Source organism: Bufo gargarizans, chromosome 5 (genome assembly GCF_014858855.1).
Source record: "Bufo gargarizans isolate SCDJY-AF-19 chromosome 5, ASM1485885v1, whole genome shotgun sequence".
In the NCBI taxonomy this organism is placed as follows: Eukaryota; Metazoa; Chordata; class Amphibia; order Anura; family Bufonidae; genus Bufo; species Bufo gargarizans.
The window spans coordinates 110,301,634-110,323,819 of record NC_058084.1 but is presented as its reverse complement, the minus strand read 5'-3'; the positions used below and the strand labels follow the sequence as shown (position 1 = coordinate 110,323,819).

At 42.4% G+C, this 22,186-nt stretch overlaps 1 protein-coding gene across 3 annotated transcripts in view; it reads right to left on the bottom strand.

The window, feature by feature from the left end:
* ASPH (aspartate beta-hydroxylase) overlaps positions 1-22,186 on the bottom strand; it is a 222,058-nt gene that overhangs the window by 84,099 nt on the left and 115,773 nt on the right. For 2 of the 3 annotated variants that reach the window (XM_044295090.1, XM_044295091.1), the window contains exons 14-15: positions 20,148-20,192; positions 1,935-1,970 (exon numbers count right to left, since the gene is read on the bottom strand). In XM_044295090.1, the coding sequence (XP_044151025.1) occupies positions 1,935-1,970; positions 20,148-20,192 (81 nt within the window). Of the gene's footprint in view, positions 1-1,934; positions 1,971-8,134; positions 10,697-20,147; positions 20,193-22,186 lie in introns of those variants that run through there. The other variant, XM_044295092.1, reaches the window with a different exon arrangement.

Sequence of the window (22,186 nt, the reverse complement as noted above, 5' to 3'; positions counted from 1 at the left end):
TGAGACTAAAGAAGCATTTAGGTGACACTCGCCATTTTTGATCATTAGGACGACCCAGTCATCTGAACCACTATAAAGGGACCTACCTACAAATTCCTACCCCCACTATTATTACTTTAAACAATAACCTTCAGATTTATCTTAATTGTTAGAAGTAAAAATTATGTTTTAACCTATTTAAGGTACACTCAGATTACAATAATACAGATTATAAGGCCACTGAGTTAATGAGAGGAGGACCGCTACTGTCACACAACTCTCTTTTTTCTGCTCATTCTGGTCTTTAAAGGGAATCTGTCACTAGCAATTTAGCAAAAAATTTTTTTCATGAATCCATGTTTAATAAAGAACCTTTTTTCCATCTGTGTTGTTCTTTTCATTGTGAGTCTTGTCATTTCTTCTAAAAATCAATTCTTCTGATATGCAAATGACGCTGTAAGGAGCCCAGAGGGGCGTTTTTCTTCTCCATGGTGCCCAGGAACGCTCTGCAGCAAACACCCCGATCCTCCTCTCGCCGGCATCCCAAATCCTGCGCAGGCGCAGTGCCAGCGATTGCCTGCGCTCTGATAATACGACTGAGGGCAACAGCTTCAACATGCGCCGATCCCAGTGACGTGTTCGCTGTTGCCCTCAGTCGTATTATCAGAGCGCAGGCAATCGCCGGCACCGCGCCTGCGCAGGATTTGGGATGCCGGCGAGAGGAGGATCGGGGTGTTTGCTGCAGAGCGCGGCGCTGGGGGGGGGGGGGGGGGGCGGTGTTGAGCACTTAGCCGCGCCTCTGGGAGGCGATTTAGCAGAACTTGGAGGAGTTATCAGTTTTAAAACTTAGGCGGGCACGGCACTTCAGAGGGGCGTTCCTGGGCACCGTGGAGAAGAAAAACGCCCCTCTGGGCTCCTTACAGCGTCATTTGCATATCAGAAGAATCGATTTTTAGAAGAAATGACAAGACTCACAATGAAAAGAACAACACAGATGGAAAAAAGGTTCTTTATTAAACATGGATTTATGAAAAAAAAATTTGGCTAAATTGCTAGTGACAGATTCCCTTTAAAGTCCAGGAGGCGGCCCCATCTGTGATTGACCGCCTTCCCTCTGACTCTGTATAAAAAGATAGCTGTCAATCACTGATAGGACCGGCTCCTTGTCTTCAAAGCCCAGAATGAGCAGAGATTTAAATGAATAAAATACTGAATCTTTTTCCAGAAAATTCGGTAACAATCTGCTCAGCTCCTCTTGCTCTATAACATGTTATAATAGGACATGTTCTATTTTTTTTTTTGCAGGACGGCCATGCGGACACGGAATGCACACAGAGTCTTTTCCGGGGTTTTTTTGCGGCCCCATTGAAGTGAATGGTTCAGCAAATGGCTGCAAAGAAAAACCCGAACGGACACAGGAAAAAAAAATACGTTCGTGTGCATGAGCCCTTAGGAAACTGTAATGAACGTTCTCATCAGTGTAAGTGTAAAATGGAAAATGTGTAGAGAACATAAGCCATACAATGATTCCACCTGTAGGATAACTTCATACGTCACCAGGTTGTTCATCCTAACCCTGGGTTCAGACCTGAGCGCTCTGTATGCGCGATTGTACGGGCGTTTACAATCGCGCATACAGAGACAGGCGTGCACACATTGTCGCGCGTTCCCGAATATCTATGTGAGGGAACGCGCGACAAACACCCCAAAAAAAGCTCAAGAACTTGTTTGAGCGTCGGGCGTTTTACAGCGCGATCGTACGCGCTGTAAAATGCCCAGGTGAGAACCATTCCCATAGGGAAGCATTGGTTTCTCCTTGTTGAGCGTTTTACAGCGCGTAGGAACGCGCTGTAAAACGCTCAGGTGTGATATCTGTGATACTGTCCTTTGTGATCGCTCAGTCGTGAGCATTAGTGGCGAAAACACATACACTATACAGGAAGAAATTGCTCTACCTGTCTCCTTTTTCTCTTGTGATGCCGATTCACCTCCTACAGAAAAGAGAACATAAGGACATTATAAAGATAATTATCATTTTTGTACAAGGCAGAAATCATACATTTTGTTTCCTGCAAACACGTAATACCTGATTGATCAGGGCTACAGCCTTCATTGGCTTCTAATATCGGTCTATTCCTAACTATATATTATTACGGAAATTGTTCATATTGAAATTGTTCATATTATTATATTATTATTAACGGCATTATTATGGGATGCCGTTAGAAAAAACTGAATGTGGTACCAAGACCCGAACCCAGACTTCTTCACTGAAGTTCAGGTTTGGGCTAGGTGTTCTATTCATTTTATTATTTTCCCTTATAACATGGTTATATAGGAAAATAATAGCATTCTTAAGACAGAATGCTAAATAAAACGTAAGATTCTAGCTTCATTTAGCAGGACCTGCGTTGACGTCACTGCGCTCACCAAGTGGTGAGCGCGATTACGTCATCAAAAGGTCCTTTTGCAGGTCCTGAAAGATGAAAAAAAGAAGACTATAACAGCTGCACAAACAAGTGCATTTTAGTAAGCATTCTGTATTAAGAATGTTATAAGGGAAAATAATAAAATGAATAGAACACCTAACACAAACCCGGACTTCAGTGAAGAAGTCCAGGTTCGGGTCTGGGTACCACATTCATATTTTTTTTCACGCGTGTGCAAAACACATTGCACTCGCGTGGAAAAAACGGCACATCGGAATGCAATCAGAGACAAAACTGACTGCGATTGCGTGCCTACTCATGCGGTTTTCCTGCAATGCACACACGACGCGTCCGGAGCAAATCCAGGACGCCCGTGTGAAAGAGGCCTTAGGGTACCTTCACACTTGCTTTGTGAAGATCCGGCAAGCAGTTCCGTCGCCGGAACTGCCTGCCGGATCCGGAAATCTGTGTGCAAACAGATCCGGATCAGTCTAACAAATGCATTGAAACACCGGATCCGTCTCTCCGGTGTCATCTGGAAAAACGGATCCGGTATAGATATATATTTTTGCAATTTTAAAGGTCTGCGCATGCGCAAACCGGATCCATGTTGCCGGAACACTTGGTGCCGGCATTAATGCATTTCAATAGAAAATAATGCCGGGGCCAAATACAGTAAGAGTGACTGAACTGAAGACATCCTGGACAGATTTCTCTCCATTCAGAATGCATTAGGATAAAACTGATCAGTTTTTTTATCCAGTATTGAGCCCCTGTGATGGAACTCAATACCGGAAAACTTTAACGCTAGTGTGAAAGTACCCTTCGCCTGTAGCATGCCATCCCTATAACATAAGCAAAGGTATGTGTACAGAGTTGCTAATTAGTGGGCCTGGTTACCGCCTTTCCTCTACATCAGTTACAGGAACATAAAGAATACCTCCTTGTAGCTGGTAGGGTTAATCTGGCTGATTGATATAATACCTGTCTTGTTTAAATTGGTGGTGTTCTTCCCAGGGGAAAAAATACATTTATTCTCTATGCAAATGAGGCCTTCAGCACACAAGGGGTGTAGCTAGCATTAGAAAGCAGGAGAGCTCAGGTGCACCTAGAGGATAGGGCACACCCCTGGGTGCACTGAAGCCTTCATTTGCATAAAGAACAAGTCTTCAACCACAACTAATTGTCACTAGTAATGTATTGTTTAATCAGCATGATCAACCTTCCGGGCAGTATGCCTGGTTTTATAGGGTTGATCCTGCTGACAGGTGCTCTAAGTTTAAACTTCACAGCAGGATACACAGACTATTGGGCAGTATTGTTGCAAAGTACGCAGCCTCGTCGTATAATTTCCATAACTGTGAATTCACACGACCTTATGTGTTTTGCGGTCCACCAAAAATACAGATTACGTCAGTGTTGTCCCTTTAAGGACTATTAACAATTCTCCCCCCTCTGTATGAAACCTTACATTTTCAGAACAAGTTGCAGTTTTTATAGGAACAATTTGGGGGTACATATAATGTATAACATAACTTGTATTATTATTTTTTTTACTGCAGTATGTAATGGGTATGCCCAGAGAAGCAGTCCACAGGTTTTCCGCTAATAATCCTGTATGGAGAGGATAGGGACAGTGTAAAATAGGAACTTAATTGGTGTTTGTGTGTGGGGTACAAATGTTTGGTGCAACTTATTTAACGCCATGATCCAGACACTGGTATACATCTGGTTTATGGCATCAATAAACTGACTAATTAGGTGCAAGGGTTGATTAGATGGGTGAGCAATCATCTTTAAGACCCTATATATGCCAATCAATAGATCAAGTATGCCATCTAATTAATTGGGAATAGGTCCATGTTACCCTACATTTAGGAACATGTACAGTTACGCAGGGAGACAGAATCTGTGTCAGTCCTCTACCAGCCTGTCTGCACTTCCTGACTGACCCCTTTTTCCTCCTCCAGGCTGGCTGAGATTACAGCCCGCTGAAGGGAGGGCCGCTTTAAACCTGAATATCTTAGGCTGTGTAGCAGCTAGAGATGTGATCCTTAAGCTTTTAAACAAGACAAAAATTGCTGTGCTAGCTGAGCTACATCAGAGGATAAAGCATCGGGAGAGAATGCTACAGTATAGGCAGCTCTCACTGGAGCCCATTTCTAAGGGCTGTAACTCACAATGTATCATTGCTAGGGCAGCGATCATAGTATTGTTTTAAAGCTTAGATTGTCAGTTTTCCAACAAGAATCATGGCTGAAGCCCATTCACCTGAGCTATAGCCCCACAATCCCAGAATGGTGTTCGGTCAAAACAGTATTGTCCTAGTCTGCCTGAACGAACGCCGTTCTGAATGGTCAGTGGGGGAGTTAAAGGGGTTGGTCAATTCCTATAAATATTTTCTAAGAGGTCCTAATCTATTTTCTTCTGTGACATACATCTGTATGTAACATCATAATTTACCCCTGCTCGAGCAGAAAGCCCCTGGGTCCCATCTGTGGGCTAGGTAAACACAATTCTTGTCCACTGCACCGATTAAAAATTCACACCACAAGTCAATTTGACTCTTTTTTTGGGATGAGATTTCTTAACTCACCCACTTTGCCAACACTCTAAAACGTTGCAGATCTGTCAAATCCACAGGGTATACTTCCCGTGTAGACTTAGGGTACTTTCACACTTGCGTTGTTTGATTCCGGCAGGCAGTTCCGTTGTATGCAAACGGATGTCATTTTTTCTGACTGATCCGGCATTTTTCAGACTGATCAGTCTGAAAAATGCCTGATCAGTCAGAAAAATGCATTGCAATACCGGATCTGTTTTTCCGGTGTCATCAGGCAAAACGGATCAGTTTTTTGTTTTTTTCTCATTTTTAAAGGTCTGCGCATGCGCAGAACGGAAGGACGGATCCGGCATTCCGGTATTTTGAATGCCGGATTTCGGCACTAATACATTCCTATGGAAAAAAAATGCCGGATCCGGCATTCAGGCAAGTCTTCAGTTTTTTTTTCACCGGAGATAAAACCGTAGCATGCTACGGTTTTCTCTTTTGCCTGATCAGTCAAAATGACTGAACTGAAGACATCCTGATGCATCCTGAACGGATTGCTCTCCATTCAGAATGCATAGGGATATGCCTGATCAGTTCTTTTCCGGGATAGAGCCCCTGTGACGGAACTCTATGCCGGAAAAGAAAAACGCTAATGTGAAAGTAGCCTTACCCTAATTAAAACAAGATACTGATACATATTTCTGTTCCTAATAGGTTCTTATTTTGTGATGGCAGATTTTGGGTGCAGCCATCTTGCCTGAGCTTGTAACAGCATTTTGAGACCTGCTTAACAGTAACTACAATCATTTACAAATAATAAAATAAAATAGGCACCCAGAAAGAAATGTTGGATTGCTGCAAAATGTGGCATGCCATTATGTCTCAGACAGATATGGAAACGATTACAGGTGTCTGATTAGACACTGGGTCTTGCCACAAGATAGCATAAAAGTGCTTCCCGAAGTGCCCCATAAAATGCTCTCAGAGGCAACTTTTGGGAAGTGTACTTTTTTGTGAGAGTTTGCTGAATGCTAGACATGCCTCTAGGACTCACTCGAATGGCGACACATCATTGGACAGAGAAGCAGGATGGTGGTTTTGACATATTGCCCATCTAGGCTGTTCTGACCGAGCTGTTGGGAGCAGTGGTTACGTGAGGGCATGCATACACAGTGAACAGGCTTCGGATGCCCCAGACAGACCACCAGTAGAGAGGATTTTCTAATCAGCCAACAAGCGGATCTGGGTACGAGTATTGAGGCCTCATGGTGAGCACTTCAATCCTGCCTTTGTTGTGGAGCGACACAACTGCTCCAACTGCTGGTGTGAGGATCTGGGAGCTATAGCATATGACAATTGAAGTCCCCTCTGGAAGTGACATAACGGGCACTAACAGCTCAGCCATATGTACAAGACATCCTACGGCCACATGTGTTGCCTCTCATGGCAGGGCTTCCAAATACCACTTTTCAGCAGAATAATGCGCACTAACAGCAAGCGTTTCACAGGAATGTCTCCACTAGATTGCACCACTTCCTTGTCTTGGCTGGTTGCCAAATTTATCACCAACTGAACATTTATGGGATCAGCTGGGATGCCCTATTACCTAAGGTGTGATCTATATCAGAGGTTACCACTGTAATCCAGCCTGTGAAAGACTCCTTAAAGTGTCAGTCTATTATGATGAGGAGCAGTGGCTAGTGTCAACACTTCAAGTTTTCAGGATGTATTTTTTTTATATAGAGAATACAAAAAATAAAAAATAAAAATTCTGTGATTCAAACAATAAGTCATTTTGTGATTAAATGTTCCTTTCAGTGTGTGTCATCCACTATGTCATTAACCAAGATTGAATCTCAATAAAGTAAATGGGATTTGTTTTAATATTCATTTTATACCATGCTTTGGTGACAAATCGCTACGTCAACTGATTTCAAAAGATGGAAACGTGTGTATGCAGCAATGACTTGTTCTTGATTGGGAATACAGATTAGATGCAGGTCAGATGGCACGTTTATTAACTGCAGTACCATATCCCTCGTGTAGTATACAAATGGGAGCAACAATATAATGTGACTACACAGAACATGGTCAATCTGAGAATGCATATTTATGGGGGAGATGACAACCAGTCTGCAGTAGGTTTATGTGGACTCATACGTCACTCTCAGTAAAGAACTCAAAAGCTAGAGCTGTGACCCAAACCTTGCTACATGGCTCATACTACATAGAAACAGAGCAATATAGCAAGGCTAAACTAAGTTCACATGTGCACTGAAATTCCAGTACTCTTTTCCAGCATAAAATATCAAAATACCAGAGTCACTGATTTCGGCCTATGCCGGTGCCTATCAGATCCCACTGTCTATAACGGGGTCCGTGTGGGTTTGATCATGGACACCACCATCCTGCTGGACAAAATAATGCTGCATGCAGCGGTATTTAATTTATTCTTTTTTGCTGGATCCTCCACCACAGATGTGAACTTAGCCTCAGGATGTATTTTTTTTTAAATAGATAAAACATTTTTTTTTTTAAAATAAATAAAAATTAAATGCAATTCAAACAATAAGTCATTTTGTAATGAAATGTTCCTTTCAGTGTGTGTCAACCACTGTCATCAACCAAGATTGAATCTGAATGAAGTCAATGGGATTATTATTTTTTTAGCTGGATCCTCCACCGCAGATGTGAACTTAGCCTCAGACCATGAGGCTGTAATAGGTTCTCCGGGATTTACATATTGATGACCTATCCACAAGATAGATGATCAATGTGAAATCGGCAGGGCTCCCCCTCCCGACAACCCTGGTGATCAGCTGTTTGAGCACCGCGGCCTTTTCGCTGCTATCAAGCAAAGCACCATACATTGTATAGCGCCTGTGCTGGAATGGGGCTGCGCTGAGCCCAGACCATGTGACAAGCTACATGGCCTAGGAAGAAGCCTAAGCGCTCATGAACCATTGCGGTCTCTTCGTACAGCTGATAGCCGGGATCTCGGGAGTCAGATCCCTGCCGAGGATAGGGCATCAATATGAAAATCCTGGAAAACCCATTTAAAATAAAAGACTGATTTAAAAAAAAAAATAAAAAAAAAAAAACCACAAACAAACAAACACAGTCCTACCACATTTCATTGTTTCTGTATTCAAATAATGACACAGAGCTGGTTTACTCTTCTGTATTTTATTTCAGACAAAAATACGAAAGAGGATTACTGTACATTATCTTGAAAATCCTATAAACCTAGTGAAGGTTGGCACACTTTCAAAAAACACCAAGCTTTAAAAAATTCAGTATGGGATAACAAGCTCCAAGTAAAATCATCTCACAGCATAATGCATTCCTAACCTCAGCAGCAACCTATGTTCATTATCACATACAAACTAGACAACTTATTTCACGCAATCATTCATCAAGAATTAGCTATATAATGTATTAGGCAAGAATGTAAACCCCATTATTTTTTTTCAAATCGAAGACATAAAAATAAGCAACTGCAAACTGTTATCTTTGATCCCTCTCAAAATATGGCTCTGATAAAAACACATTAGTAAATTACAAAATAAACTTGACTGTTCTTTTACCCTACATAATAATAAAAAATCACATCTTTGGAAGATTATTGCTAGTCTTTCCTACCCTGGAGTTATACATGTAAGTACGACCAACGGCCACATTTTAAGCATTACTGTCTATAGTAAAAACTGTTACCATGTACATCATTGTGGCATTGGTTTTCTGGTAAGTAACGATTAGTGGTAAATAACCCTTTAAACTAAAGAAAATCTGCTTTAAAAAGAGGTTTTCCTAGAATGGACATTTAACACTTATCTACGGGATAGCTGATCAGCGATTGCTGGAGGTCCTAGCGTTGGGACACCCTTAATCGCGAGAATGGAGGTCCCATGACTGCAGTAAAGAGTTTAAATGGTGGAGTAGTGCTCCATTCAAAGTCTACAAAACTGTCTACATGACTGATGAAGACCACCAAGAACAATGCTCAGCTATCTTCATGATTGCCATGGACTTTGAATATATTCAAACTCCTCTTCAACCACAGCAAAGAGGAATATGTGAATCAGAACTCCTGTTCTCTTGATCAGTGAGGGTCCTAGTGGTAGGGCGTTCAGTGGTCAACCACTGTGGATAGGTCACAAATATCAATTCTAGGAGAGCCCCATAAAAATACGCACCAGACATCTACCCATCAGTCACGTTCACATAGAAGGAGGAGGAATTATTGAGGCAAGGAATGTATAGCCTACAAACTTGCTTAGAGGTTGTGATGATATAAAGCACGTGACATTTCAAATGTCAAGCCCAAGTACTACCACAGGCAGTATGCAAAATAAAAAGATAATAATATGTTTGTACTAGGTAACAGTCTTAACCCAATCAATGCAATGGGAAATCCTTAAAACAAAGAATGGAGGTACTTCAAAAGAGGGTCCAAAAGAAGTAGTGTGTGGAAACTAAGATCTTTCATGTTACAAAAACTGCCCAACAAAAAATTGTGCTCCTTGCGACAACAAATTTAGTGTGTTCAAGTTTTAGTTTCTACAAATACTACGTTTCAGAAGATCTTCATTTTAGTTCTGGAGGAACATGACTTAGCCACACTTGAAGGGCACAAACATCAGTGTACACACATCTATAGCTTATGTTGTGGAACGCAAAACGAACATCATGCCGATCTCCAGCCATCCACAGCCCTAATACAAGGCAATGAATCTAGAATACTTTTCACAGTTGCCAAGGAGAACATACGAGGCATCATCCACTTTGAAGGTTTATGTTGCACTATTAATATTGGCTCAATATCAGAACATGCAACTCGCACAAAGTATGTGTCCTTTACCCCTGAGTACTGTCCAGCCTGACAGAGGAAGAGATCAGTAGAAAAATACTACAAATCTAAGAACTACCTCAGAACACAGTTGCTAGATCATTAATAGCAGAAGCAGTGATTGTCTATGCATAACCCAAGAGAAGGTGCAATTATTTGATACTTGATTACTAGTATGGGAAAGCAGAAGAAAACATGGGTCAACTCTCAGTGTCGATTACACCATAAACCCACCATGTTGTAGTGTATAATAGCCTAAATGTAATTTCAGTACACAAATATCTACGTAGAAAGTGTGTTTGGTAAAACACAAAAACGAGAGAGATCACACACTATTTTCCTACATAAAAATAATGAATTTTGCTTTGTTAGTGTTTCGTATAATATCCATTTAGTCATTATAAATTACACAAGCGCACATAAGGCTCACGCAAAGCCTACCAAAGGTCTCGGTATGTACCCACAACATAAGTTATATATTAACATCTAAAAAACAGACCCAATGCTTCTACCTCATAAATAGATTAACAAACTGTCCATTAAGAAGGGTAGATACAAACAAATGCAACAACAAAACAGAGAAACACACAAGTAAAATCCCACACAGATCTCGGCTAGATTGGAATGAAATTAAAAACTAAAAAAAAAAAAAGCCTAAAGGCTTAAAAAAAAAAAAAAAAAATAGATAGTTAAAACATAAAAAAAAGTGTACCCTAAAAAAACCTAGAAATATGGTCTAATGTGATAGTGTTCTTTCCCAGAGACTCAGGAACTGCTGCTTTGTAATATACTTCATGGGTTCCATTAAACCCTCTGTTCCCTTGAGAAGTATTTGGTTGGGGCTGGTCCTCTTGATGAAGGGGCAGGCTTTTTGAACTTCTTAAGTATCTGTAAAAATAAGGGGAGATCTAAATTAAGGACCAACCAAATACATATGAAATAAATAAAATATATAAAATAAAATAAAAATCATATACAGGACTGATTTGCCTGTTTACATTGATTAGTTGGCAATGTTTTCTAAAAGGTGCTATTTGGGGTGTCCACACTCAAGGTGCGAACATGATTCCAACCTCCAGCTACCTGTATAACTATATTGAGGTCTAATATGTGGATAACAAGCCAACCCAACTTTACTTCAAAAAGCCAATTCTGTATGCAAACCTGTGCATCCATCATTTCATTCTAACCTAGACAAGAGACAGTACTAATAAAACAAAAGACTAAATCTTAATGCAATACTCAAATGAGTGACACCTGGCATATATTAATCTAAACCACAACCCCAATTGTATGTAAATAAATGCAAATAAAACAGAATTCAGTGATTTCCAACTCTCATAGACTCATATTTTATTCACAATAGACTGTAGGACACATATCAGATGTTGAAAGTGAGACATTTTACCATCTACTGAAAAAACTATTCGCCATTTAGAACTTGATGGCAGCAAGACATTTCAAAAATGTTGGAAGAGGAGCAACAAGCAGCTAGAAAATGAAGATCCTAATAAAAATCAGCTATAGGAGCAATTTGCTACAAAATCACATGACTGCGTATAAAAGGAGCAGGTCAGAGAGTCTCTCAGAAAATAAGCAGAGGTTCGCCAACCGGCAAAAAACTGAATCTAAACATTGTGTGAAATTTGTTAATTTCAGAAACATATACCTCAACGTAAAATTGCAGAGACTTTGAATATCCTACCACCTACAATATATATCATCATCAAAAGATTCAGAGAACTGGAAAAATCCACGTGCGCAAGGGACAAGGTAGAAGGTCAACATTGGATGTATGTGATCTACAGTCCCTCAGGCAGCACTGCATTAGAAATCACTGCATAGGCTCCGGAACACTTCCAGAAATCAGTGCCTCTGAACACAGTTCTCTGTCCAATCTTCAAATACAAGTTAAATCTGGACCATGCAAAGAAAAAGCCATATGTCAAAATGAGCCAAAGGCTAAATGGAAAACTGTTCTGTGGTTAGATGAATCAAAGTTTGGAATTCTTTTTGGAAACCACGGGTGCCATGGCATGTGGGCTCCAGAGGAGAGGGACTATCCAGCTTGGTATCAGCGCACAGTTCAAAAGACTGCATCTCTGATGGTATGGGATTGCATTAGTGCCTATAGTATGGGCAGCGTACACATCTGGAAAGGCACTATTGTTGCTGAATAGGAGGTTTTAGAACAATACGTGCTCCCATCTGGACAACGTCTCTTTCAGTTAAGACCTGGCATATTTCAGGAAGAAAATGCTAAACCATATACTGCATCCATCATAACAGCAAGGTTTCGCAGAAGAGTTCGGGTGCTGACCTGACCTGGCTGCAGTCCAGACCTTTCACTAATAAAAAACATCATGAAACGAAAATTCTGGAAAAAAAGACCTTGGACTGTTAAGCATCTGAATCCTACATCAGAGATGAATGGGACTACATTCCTCTCCCAAAACGCCAGCAATTGGTCTCCTCACTGACTGTTGTTAAAAGAAGGGGGAATGCCACACAATGGCCAACATGGCAATATCCCAACTTTTTTGAGATGCACTGCTGTCATGAAGTTCTAAATGAGTAAAAAAAAAGTTCAGGAAATGGATAAAGGGTTAGGGTTACCCCGCTCTCCCGCTGCTGCTTCTCCCTGTACACGGGTGAAAACATCCTGGTGACGAGGGGAAGCAGCTTATGGCAGGCGGGGACTGGGGATGTTTTCATCTCTGTACAGGGAGAAGCAGCAGCCGCGGTGCGGGGACCAGGAGCGGCGCCAGGAACAGGGTAAGTATATTACCTGTGAGACGCCCGGCACATGGGGGGGCTGTTTGCAAAATTGGATAGCCCCTTTAAATGTCTCACTTTCAACATCTGATATGTGTTCTATGATCTATTGTTAATAAAATATGGGTCTATGAGATTTGCAATACAGATATATGCAGCCAGACCCCTTCTTTAAACTCTTTAATTGAATAAGCAACTGCCTCTGGCACACCCAGAGTCACTGCTCTTACAGTAAAGAATCTTCTATAGGCTGATGGTGAAGGCTTCTTTCCTCTAGACATAAAGGATGTCCTCATATTGTTTGGTCAGTATAAACTTTTATTGACTGCTAGACTACAGCCAAAGTATATAGTGCAACCAATATGGCTAGCCTTTCTCACTGCCTCCATCCTGATTGTACACTCCTCCCTGCACCTGTCCTAGGCGGTTTTTAATTTGTGCAGAATGAAGCTGGTTCTTACCCATCATGAAGGGACCTGTAATGACCGGCGTCACGCAAAGGGAGGGAAAAGGGAAGGCCCTGCCCAAGGGAGAGGAAAGGTGGTGACCCCTGACTCACCTTGTGGCTGGCACCTGACTGCCCTGACGTCCCTAGTCGGGTTCCTCACCCGTACGCCGATCACGTGCCTAAACCCTGGCTTTCCCTCAGATCAGCCCTAGGTAGTGAACGGGGCGGTGGGATCACTAGTCCGCACCACTGACACTAAGAGGAAAACACCAAGGAGAGGACAGACAATACAGACAAACATATAATCCCAGGTGGGCGACAACAGCAGACCACAAAGGCCCAACAGGGATACGGAGGGAAACGTTCTGGAACAACAACCAGGGAACACAGCAACACAGCTCCAGTGGGTCAGTATAGAGGAAGTTCTATATCTAGCAACCAGAGAAGTGTGTGAGGGGAATATAAGGTGGTTGGGAGTGCTGGACAAGGAACAGCTGAGGAGAAGGAGCTACGGATCCCTGAGTGAGCCAAAAAGGGTTGCAAAGTAAACCCAGAAAGCTACCATAAAGAAACAGCCCTATCTTACTACATAGAGCGCGCAGCCAACCACTGCGACTTCCTGACCCCGGGTATAACGGAGTCAGGAGTGGGTCTTGACACCCTCGTGACAGGACCTATCTGAATAAGGTTTCCTTTTTGACTCACACAATTAGATGTGTGTTAAGAACCTCAGATATATAAAAGTACAACACCTATAGCGGTAATGCCGGCTAAAATGCTTAAAGATATTTTAGATTTGATGTTCTATATGGTATATTAGCACCCTGCAGACTGCGCCTGCATCTTTGCGTTTGTATCTTTTTGCATTGCAGTCCTAGCAGATTTTTTGCCTGTGTACTTGGTTAGGAGGTGCTGACTTTGTAATTTGCATTACATTTGAATGAACCTAAATAGATCTAGGAGTCTCCTATGAAATTTAAGTTCATCTTTCGGCAATAAGTATTTATCCAAAGCATTACATTTTACCATTACTGATTTATTAATTTCTTATTTAAGGGAAGCACAGCATATTCTCTACTGCCTTGATAAAAAGTAATTGTCTATATGTGAAAGCACAGGTTCTGGTCCAAAATAACATAACCTACACTTGAACAGACCAACATAACATGGCAACATAATCTTAAAGCATCTTATATCCATGAAGGTGTGATACTAATAAATCACAACGCTCCACAATGAAAAGGGTTGGGCAGTAGCTTAAAGGCTGTGTACACCTTTGGGGGGGGGGGATTTTCTAATTTTTTCAATTGGTCTTTATTAAACATTTTGTACCACTGTCTTTGTACAGGCTTGAGTTTCTCTAGTAGCAGGATCTGGATTTTCACTGTGTTCCATCAGGCAGCTCAGCTGATGGCTCCCTATCTCTGACCTTATAAACATTCATTATAGCTCAGTTCTTATGTTACTGATAAGAATGTGGCTATATCTGTAGATAGTTGACTAGATCATCGCTAACAAGTGTTCATACAGCAGGAACGCTCGTTAGTGATTATCTGCCTGCGTAAAAGTGTTCTAATCATGGTCTTCTGAATCTGTATAGGGAACAGTGATGGTATTAGTGACCGCTCCTCCCCATACTGTGGAGGACATTGCTGTAGGTAAATGCAGTAGTCTCCTTCACTGACGAGCGGGCGATTGTTGATAATCGAAATGCTGATCTGCAGGTTTAATACAGCCCTTAAATAAATGTTTAGGACCTTTTAGTAATTTAGAGATCAGGTTTCTTAGATGACCGGCACAAAGTAAAAGTAAGAAGTACTATTCAAACAGCTAGAAAAACAGTTAACCCTTTGTGACAGAACGGCTTAATATTTTAAATAAAGACCAACTGAAAAAATAATTTTTAGCTCAACATGAGTAAAATTCAAATCATAAAAAAATAAATTGCCCCTGAAGGTATACATAGCCTTTAACATTGATTACCTATCCTCATGATAGGTCATCAATATCAGATTAACTCCTGGCACCCTCGCCGAACAGCTGTTTAAAGAGGTAGCAGAGCTCATGCCAGTGCTGCTTCCGTCGTCTCCTTTGCAAAGGCGGCACAGTGTAATTACAACTGCTTGTTGAGGACAGTCATTGGCTATAGTGGCATCTGTTATGACACTTATAGGAACTGAGACCAAAACAGCAGTTAGGGGAGCTAAAATGGAACGGCCAAGCGGGCATGTGTATGGGGCGGATCAGGAGAGGCAGCAATTGGTCAACCGAGCATTCGGCCAACCAATATCTTATGGGCATGGCCATCGCTGCAAAAAAGAATCATGGAACTAAATTTCCGCACATAAAAAGCATTTTTTTAAAACCACCAAAATGTATACACAAAACATATCTCAACTATGTAGGTTAGCAGAAATGCTCTTTAAGAGCTGAGACCAGTGAATCTCTTGCCTTCTCCTAGATGAGCAGAAACATGTTCTTCAAGAAAAGTCACAAAAAGCATGACCACAAAAAGGAATACACAGGGATTTCCATAGATTTAAAGGTTTAGGATCAGAAAACCCTTTTAAAAGGATATTCCTACAAGATACCACTGTAAGGAACACACTATAACAAACTCATTAGGTTTTCAGTATTAGTAAAAAGGAATCCTGCCTATAAGTATCAGACAGCTCCCTCTTTCCTCTGTATGACTGATGAAAGACTGATTAAGGCCTCACGCACACAGCCATTTTGAGAAAGTCCGTTCCGAATAGTCAATCCTACTTTGATCGCAGCAGGTTTCAGGCGTGGTGGGTTCTTTTCACACCAAATTACAATCTTTATAATATTAAAACCGCACTGCTCACCAGAGAATCCACTCAGACCACTTCAGCTTGCGTCGACATTAATCAATACGCCAATCACTGGTTCCTTGCTACACATCCATTCACCTGTCCTATAACAGCCAAGGCCAGATAGGCAAAGATAGTGAAGCACCGCAATAAGATTTAATCACACACCAGTTTTTATTAAACTCACAAACATGCAGAGAATATAGACATATAAAACAATTCAGGCGGCTTCCCGTCTATCACCCTTCCCGGAATAAGACATGTTCTCTGCCTCAGGGACCCGCCCAAAATACAGGTCTGTGCATGGCACCATAGAAGTGAATGGGTCAGTATGCTAATCTCAAGAAAATCAGATAGCACATGGATAAAAAAATACGGTTGCGTAAAAGCGGCTGCTGTGCGCCGCTGTTCCCCTGCTTACCGCCACAGTCAGCGGTGATCTGCTGCCAGCACTTCCCATTTACCGCTGCAGTCCTGGGCTCTGTCTGTGTAGGTACTGTTGTTCTGGGATCCACTCCACAGTTTCCTTCCAGTCCTGGCCACAGCAAGCTTGCTGCTTGCTCCCTGCTGCACTTTCTTAAGGGCCGGCGCGTGTCACTTCCTGTGCTTTATGTGTTAGGTCTGACCGACTCGCTGACCAATCCTAGCCCTCCTGCACATATACAAGTAGCTCAGCCCCCTTCCCAGATGCCTCAGTGTCAAGGTCCTTGTTAGGGTTACTGCTAGGGTTCCTGACTCGTACTTGGATTCCTGGACTCTGCTACCTGATCCCTGCCTGCTTGACTTGACTCTCCTGTTGCCGATCCGGACTGCCTGACCTGTACCTGTGCCCTGACCTATTGCCTGTTTGTCTTTGCCTCTGCCTCATCCTTCGATCCTGCACTATTGCTCCTGGTTAAGACTCAGCCTGCTGACAACACCTGTACCTCTGGTACCTTGCTCAGGTACCTCCTGGTCCGCATGGACCAGCTGCCTCGTGTGCCAATCCTCCTCAAGAGGTAGCAACCTGGTGTTCCCCTCAGGAAAGTCTATCCCCACCATCAGGGGTACTGTGAAGATCGAGGGGTTCACTTAGACAACGCCCTTAGAGGAGGTAGGACACGTGGCACAGTCGGTTCACACCCGCTGGTTCGTGACAGGTGGTGTGCATGAGGCCTAAAGTCAGTCACTGAGGATTAAGAAAATAGTACAGGCTATCATCCATCACACACTGATCACTACCAGTCCACCGCAACCCACTAGGAGACAACAGATTTCAGAAGTCCCTTTCAAAGGTACTCCCCACCCCCTCACCCCAATATTATTTGACAATAATCATCACGATTCAGAAAGGCTGATTCTTAGGGGGCTTGCCGATAACCCATCAGTAAAGTCTGCTGTACAGCAGGTTAATTCTCATCTGCATTATATTACAGGCGTTGTGCGATCCATCACTCGGCTTCATTTAGCCATACTGCGGTAAGGTTAGTGATCACCATCTCAGCTGTAACTCACAGACATAACCTATAATCCTTTCTCGGATGTAACCACGTTAAGAACCTCTGGGACAGAAATCAGCGCCAAATTAAGTTTCCTTGGGGACAGAGAACATTAATTTGCTATCCTTTGGGCAAGCATCAGTCTCATTATCCATCAGAACACAACACAGCAACAACAAATTCATTCCCGTATCCAAGGCCGTCCAGAGACACCAGATTAATCCCCTTGGTGACACAGCAGCAGATTAGTTGATTCTAGCTTTGGATGACCTCAGCATTGCCTTATTATCTACATCAAGATGAAACGTATGCATTCGCCGCCATGGTTTCTGTTTATGGCAAAAACTAGTGTCGAGAGAATCGACGTTCACACAGTGTACTTCTATCCGTATTTTAGGAAAAATTCGATTTGCTGCAAAGCCGAATTTCCTCGTGCTCCGTGGTAACAAATCAATTTTCCCTAAAATGGCGTTAGAAAAAAAAAAAATTCATACTCACTGCATCCATTTGCGCATGGCCATCTTGATTGAAGATCCCGCACAAAATCTTGTGCGAGTTTTCACGCTAAATCTTTAAATCAAATCAAGATGGCTGCGGCAGACTCTTCTCGGTCAAATGGATAAGGTGAGTATTTTTTTTTTTTTTTTTTAACAGATTAAACCTCAATGGTCATTTCCGATGCCACAATCAGTGATGAACGAGGCATCTAAGTGGTTCAATGACAGGGGCGGCGCAATCGCCATTCTCAGTCATTGCAACGGCTACTCACAAAGAAATGCACTTTGTGACTAAGTCATTTGTCACGTAGCAAATTTATTTGTGAAATTCAAGGAAGCAACCGAATCGAATGTGAAAATCGCTGGATCCATTGCACGATGGGTACCTCTGCCATCAAATGCACCCTTACTGACTTGTAATGGGGTCCATTGGGTTTCATCATTTGGACATGCAGTGCTATTCTAAATCTGCCTGAATCTGTGAGGCTCTCACGTACATGTGAAGCACAAAAATGCAATACAATTTACATCACAATTTGAGTGACTTTGTAAATGCAACAAGATGGGAAGAATTTATCACTGGCTTTACACCAGGAAACTGGCCTTAAAGGGGTTGTCTCACTTCAGCAAATCCAGCAGTGGTGGTCAAGCTTGCATACTACAGGAAAAAGTCTCTAGTGGCCGGGACTGTAGAAGTACACACAGAATGGCACTTTTTCCTATAGCGTGCAAGCTGGATTGCAGGGTGGTCATAACCATGGAAACGAGAAGTTTATAATGCGATTGAAAAAATGAATCCAGCCAGCAAAGGAATCAATATGGACAGTCACAATACATTAGTGTCTCATATTACCTCTGCCTATATGTTAAATGCCACTTGCTGAAGCGAGACAACCTTTAAAAAGAGTCATACATTTTGGTGCAACTATTGGCCGTTTTCAACAGTAGGTGTGATGGGGGAGGCAAACTTTCTACTGACTACTGTATAATTTACACCAGAAGCCGGCAGAAACTAGAGCTCAAATCTACACCAACTCAAAGCTGGAGTAGATATGATTTTCTGGTGCATGAAGAGCAGAAGATGCAACAAATTCTCAACAGTCTTGTGGATCTTACTACATTGCACTTTTTGTTAAGACTGGCATAGGAAATACTAGTCTTATTAAATTCGGACCTTTATTTATTGTGAACTGACCCTGAGCTAATGTGATATCCCAGAGCCATGTCAATTCTCCATTGTCAATGGAAACAACTGACAAGCAAGTTGTCAGATGTATCCCTAATACGATAATGTTAGCGGACAGCTTCTCCCTATATCGGATTACTGTACAAGTTATTGCATAAAAAGACAATGGCCCCAATTCATTAAGACCAGTGTCTGCTGCGCCAGTCTGCCGGAGGAGCCATGTAATTTTTGACTAGACGCAGGCCTCATCCTAAATTACGTGGCTCCTCCAGCTGTCTGTGTGGCAGAATTAAATCAGTGTATTTCAGTCATTGGTGACGCCAATGTCACTTTTCATAAAATTGGCAAGGGTGGCGTAGAATGCCAATTGTGGCTACAAATGTCACGATGGCATTGAAAAAAGTTGCAAATCCTGTAGATTTATACATTTTCTTCGCCAAAAAAGTCATGGGGGAATAATGAAATCATGAATTTCACCCCATACTTCCAAATTCCAAAAAGGGAAATTGTGAGGGCAACTCTGGACTATTACCATAGCAAAATTTGTATGTATGCCAAAATCCCCTGCTTCCTCAATCACACAGTCATAGACTTACAGACAATGGGCACATTTTGGGGCTTCATTTTTATTTTTTACTGAAATGCAAGAGCCATAATTTTGTATAAAATACATTTTTTTGTAATTGGCTTTTATTAAACATTTTCAACCATTTGTCTTCTGCAGACTGCACGTATTCTCATACTTTCCAGGCTGCTCAGTCCCGTTCAGTGAGAAATGCTTCAGACGAGCTCTGTTTGGTCTGTAGTCCCTAGGGGTTATCACCCAGTCTTGGAGAACATTCTTAAGCATCCCTCCTACCCCCTCCCCAGTGGCTGCCATTTGGAAAGATTAGTGTCATATGGCTAAACTGATCTCGTAAGTCAGGTAGAACAGTCAAAATCCTTACGTGTCGGCAATTCCTGCCTGTCATATTAGGCAGCTGTGCCTCCTAGACAATATGAGGGCGCTTCACTCCACATAGGTACCTCAATAGAGTGTAACCTTCAAAAAGCAATTTACCAAGGTAGTTGGTACCAAAATATCAAGCTCCGGAAAAAGATTGAAAAAGCGTTTTATTTACCTGCATGTTCTCCTTGCTGACCCTCGGAAGTCTCTGCATGATGTTCTGGAAGAAATATTATAGAGATTTCAATTTGTTATGAAGATTCTTAGTGAATGCAAGGATTGCCTCAAAATTAAAATTAAATCCTCCTGATATCTCAGCCGGTTCCATGACAGCACTCTTGTAGCGCAGCCAGCTTTCCATATTAAAGTCAGGTTCCTGTAATCCATTAAAAGGTTTGTGCTTTGCCACATTTTGTAGAATTTCTGATATTTTCAATGAAGAGTTACAAAGATATGCCCTTGTCGGCTTCATGTTAATTGTGGAAGTGGAACTGTTCAGTGTGGTCTAAATGTCTCTCAAATTACTGAGCCAGATACTCCTACATAAAGGGTCAGCTTAAAGGGGTTGTGCAGCGATATATATTGATGACCAATCCCCAGTGATCAATAGGAGATCCCCGACGATTAGGTGTTTGAAGAAGAGGCAGCGTCAGTGATGTGACCTGCTGCTTGTGGGCCCGGTGCATTTTCCCTATGGTTGAAGTAGACCTGAGCGCACTAGGCAAGTAGCTTAGCGCTCTATTACATGGTACACAATTAGAATAGCATGCCGTTTGGTAAAGGGGTTGTGCAGTGATTTATATTGATGACCTATCCTCAGGATAAGTAGTCAATGTCAGATTGTCGGGCGTATGACACCTAGGACCCTCCTCGATTAGCTGCTTGTCGAAGCTCTATGCGAGCGCCGCTTCCTGCTTATTACATTACACGTCGTCTCCGAGCGAGTACTCGTTACACTGCCCTTCCGAGACGAAGTGCAGAGTAATGAACAGGATGCGGCACTCTCACGGAGAGCTGCCTCTTCTTCAAGCACCCAATCGTCGGGCCTCCCGGGTGTCTCATATTGATCACTTATCCTGAGGATTGGTCATCAATATAAAATCACTGCACAACCCCTTTACCAAACGGCATGCTACTCTAATTGTGTACCATGTCATAGAGCGCTAAGTTACTTGCCTAGCACACTCAGGTCTACTTCAACCATAGGTAAAATACACAGGGCCCACAAGCAGCAGGTCACATCACTGATCATGCCTGCCAGCCTTCCCGAATACAACGGGATGCAGAAACAGTTGGATACAATGGTGAAGCAGGACGCCATGAGCTCCCTGCTCCACCATTCACTGGCCTGTGCACACCGCAACAGGCAGGGGCAACGCGGTGACGTAATGGAGCCTGCTGATCTGAGTAGAGCACAACCCGGGGGATGACGTGCTCCATTCATTGGAGGAATGGGGCTAAAACTACAGGGGCAGCACTATTGTCAGGGGAACTAAGAAGACAACACTATTGTGAGGGGGCACTAACGGGGCGTAACTACTGTGAAGCATGAACACTTGTTCATAGGTAACAGATCATTTGTGTGGACACCTAAAAAATAGTTTCTGGGCAGCAGATCGTGCAGTCTAAACAGCAGTCTGCTGTCCACAAGCAATAATTCTGTATGGTGCTGAACAATGGCATTAGCCATTACTCATCCCCATACTGTGGAGGAGATTGCTGTATGTAAATTCAGAGGTCACCTCCACTGAAAAGCAGGCGATTGTCCAGAAGGAACGCTTTCTTCCAGACAATTGTCTGCTCCAACGAGCAGTGTAAAGGGGCCTTCACTAAGCTTCAGTTTGTCTTCTGCACCTCCTACTCAGGGGATCATTTCTGGGACCTCCTGGATGGAAACAGCAGGCAACGTTGTAAGAGGCATTATTGTGCTTGTGTAGATGTGGTCCAGGCTGGCAGATTGATGGACTTGCCTTTACAGATTGCACAGTAACCACTTACAACAGCTATCTTGCTGGTCTGTTCGTGAAAACCAGTAGCTACAGAACAGTTCTGTAGGCGGCTCAAGCTGCAAATCCTCCTCCTCCAGAAAACCAAAGACATTCAAAGTGCACAGAAACATGCAAAAGGGTTTGAGTGATTTTTTGTTTTAGGGGCCAGCTAGGAGTGAAAAACTTTGTTTGTTATCTTTAAACTTTTAGCTATCCATCTGGATGT